Source organism: Montipora capricornis, chromosome 12 (genome assembly GCF_036669925.1).
Source record: "Montipora capricornis isolate CH-2021 chromosome 12, ASM3666992v2, whole genome shotgun sequence".
Lineage (NCBI taxonomy): Eukaryota > Metazoa > Cnidaria > Anthozoa > Scleractinia > Acroporidae > Montipora > Montipora capricornis.
The window spans coordinates 40,988,445-40,990,944 of NC_090894.1; the positions used below are offsets into that span (position 1 = coordinate 40,988,445).

At 34.5% G+C, this 2,500-nt stretch overlaps 1 protein-coding gene across 5 annotated transcripts in view; it reads left to right on the forward strand.

Moving 5' to 3' along the window:
- Positions 1 to 2,500, forward strand: part of LOC138027770 (uncharacterized) — a 47,237-nt gene that overhangs the window by 30,288 nt on the left and 14,449 nt on the right. For all 5 annotated transcript variants that reach the window (XR_011127507.1, XM_068875375.1, XM_068875372.1 and 2 more), the window contains 2 exons: positions 671 to 752; positions 2,365 to 2,489. Coding sequence is in view for 4 of the 5 variants with exons in the window: in XM_068875375.1 (XP_068731476.1) it covers positions 671 to 752; positions 2,365 to 2,489 (207 nt within the window). In the remaining variant the exon portion in view is untranslated. The remainder of the gene's footprint in view (positions 1 to 670; positions 753 to 2,364; positions 2,490 to 2,500) is intronic.

Below are 2,500 nucleotides of genomic sequence, written 5' to 3' on the forward strand. Positions count from 1 at the left end.
GTCTCCAGTCAGTTATGACATGGTAGGCGAAGCGTGGGTGATTTGCCTTTTACTAGGGTTTGAGGATCTGAGGACCATCATACGAGTCTTTTAGTGCTTAAAAACTTAACAACAGCAATAAAAAACATAGTTCATTTGTACCAAAAGTAATTCTATATGCAGACAATTTGAACTGTTCGAGGCAACGCCTTGATGTTATGCGGACTATTGAATCTCATACATTTCCTGCATTTTGCATGGCTGCTCTCTGCTGAATTCAGATGATCGGGAGAAATGCTCCATAAAAAAAACCCAATTTTGCATCTCTTGATCCTAAAAGTTGATATAATGTAAACCAAGGCCCTGTTTTTCGAAAGCCGATTAACTTAATCCAGGATTAGCGTGAACGTTTGCTTCATGTGTTCAACTTTTTGGTGAAAGTTTATTTTGCTTATTTTTGTTTTTCAAGATTGACTTCTTCTAATGTAAAGTTCTGCTGAATATCAGTGTTGAACAGCCTTTGGGAGTAGAGAAATAAACTCCTTGGTTAATTAATTTTAATCTAGGATTAGCGTTAATCGGCTTTTGAACAACCGGGCCAAGATGAATAAGGTTTAAAATAGACCCCACCAAAGTTAAGTTAATTTTAAGAACTGGCCTTAACCCACTGATTATTTTTTTATTCTTTTAGCCACTGCCACTGATCATTAACAAATTGGAGGAGCTTGGAACAGAATACAATGCAATCTATAGAAACTTATTTCCTGTTACTAGTAAGTAGAGTAACGAAAGCACTGCCTCATCAGTCAGCCTTAAAGAAAAACTTCAATGTAGTTCAGTTAAAAGTTAGAGATCAGTGAGATTTCCCATTAAGAAATTAACTCTCTTTCTTCAACGTGTTTTGGACTTTTAAGTTATGATTTTATAATCAATGAATTTCTATAGCCGAATAAGTAATACGTTTAAGAGAATTTTTAAAACTTTATGATTACTGTTTTAAATTTTAGATGTCTTAAATTGTTTAAATCAATTTTTTTTTTTCTTTTCGATCGAAGTGTTATTGATAGAGCTGATTTTTTATATTCAATTTACATTTTTGTTATAGTTTTCACGATGGTTAACGGGCAACGCTCACGCGCTTCGTCATCCTATTTTAACTGTATATCGCATACAAAGGTTTTAACGGCTGACCAGGATAATGATAATGATAATCGAATCCACAACACATGTTCTAAGCATGTGCTTTAAAATGCACGAACACTTTACATGGCAAAACACGATCATATGCTCAGACCCATTTACCACTATCTACTATACAAGTATGGATACCAGGAAAGCAATCACAGCAAACCATGGTACCAACAAAAACAACCTCAATCAGTACTAGAGAATACCACAAGCAAAGTACAACGGAATGTTCCATTTCATCTAAAGAGAGCACCATCAAATGGTGCTAATCGTATAGATATGTCTGTGTGGGACAAGGTCAAGAATAAATGGTATGTGCTTGAGGGATCAGTATGTGAAGTAGGAAAGATAAAGGAAAAGACGGAACTTAACACCTCAGCACACTGACAGAAGACAAGAGAGAAACACTGTATCTACTTAAGAAAGCCCCAAAATGGATTCTATCTCACAACACTGAAATTGTTAAGTTCTTCTACAAAAAAACATATGCAGAACTTTACAAAAAACAAAAAACAAACAAAAACGGATGAAGGCCACAAAGCCAAAGACTTACATCCCGCTTTGTTGGTATAAATGAGATATTGAGAAAGATAATAATAATAATAATAATAATAATAATAATAATAATAATAATAATAATAATAATAATAATGATGATGATGATGATGATGATGATGATGACGATGACGATGATGACGATGATGATGATGATGATGATGATGATGATAAACAGTAATATAAACAACACTGAAGGAACCTTAAAGAAAAAGTTCATTGCCAAAGTTAGCAAAACCAGTTTTATTTGTAAAAAAGTAACTGTTGCGTTATGTGTTACGTTATTATAATTACATACCGGTAGGTGAATATTGAAAATTCTCTGCGCTGATTGGTTGCACTTGAGGTGATTATTACGAGATAATCACCAAAGCGTTTTTTTTCAAAATGGCCGGAAGCCGGCTTCTCGAGGTGACAGACGAAGAAATTAGTTGTTTTAAAGAAAATGCATATTTTTCAAATAATAACCTATGTAATTATACAAAAACAATTATTTACCTCAGGCTCGGTGAATATCGGTGAATACAAATCTCGACTTCGTCTCGGTTTTTATTCACCGATATTCACCTCACCTTCGGCCAATAATTGTTAAATATTTTGCGTGTTAGTAATTTGAGCTTTGTCTCTTTCCTAATTGTAAAGGTGACATAAAACTTGATCGGCTACTGGAAGAAACGCAAGGAAGTCGACAAATGGCCACACAGATTATTTGTTCAAGCTTCAACTCTCAAGCAAAGGATCTCGCGTTGCCTCTTCACGGGCCAGAGGTTATTATTGC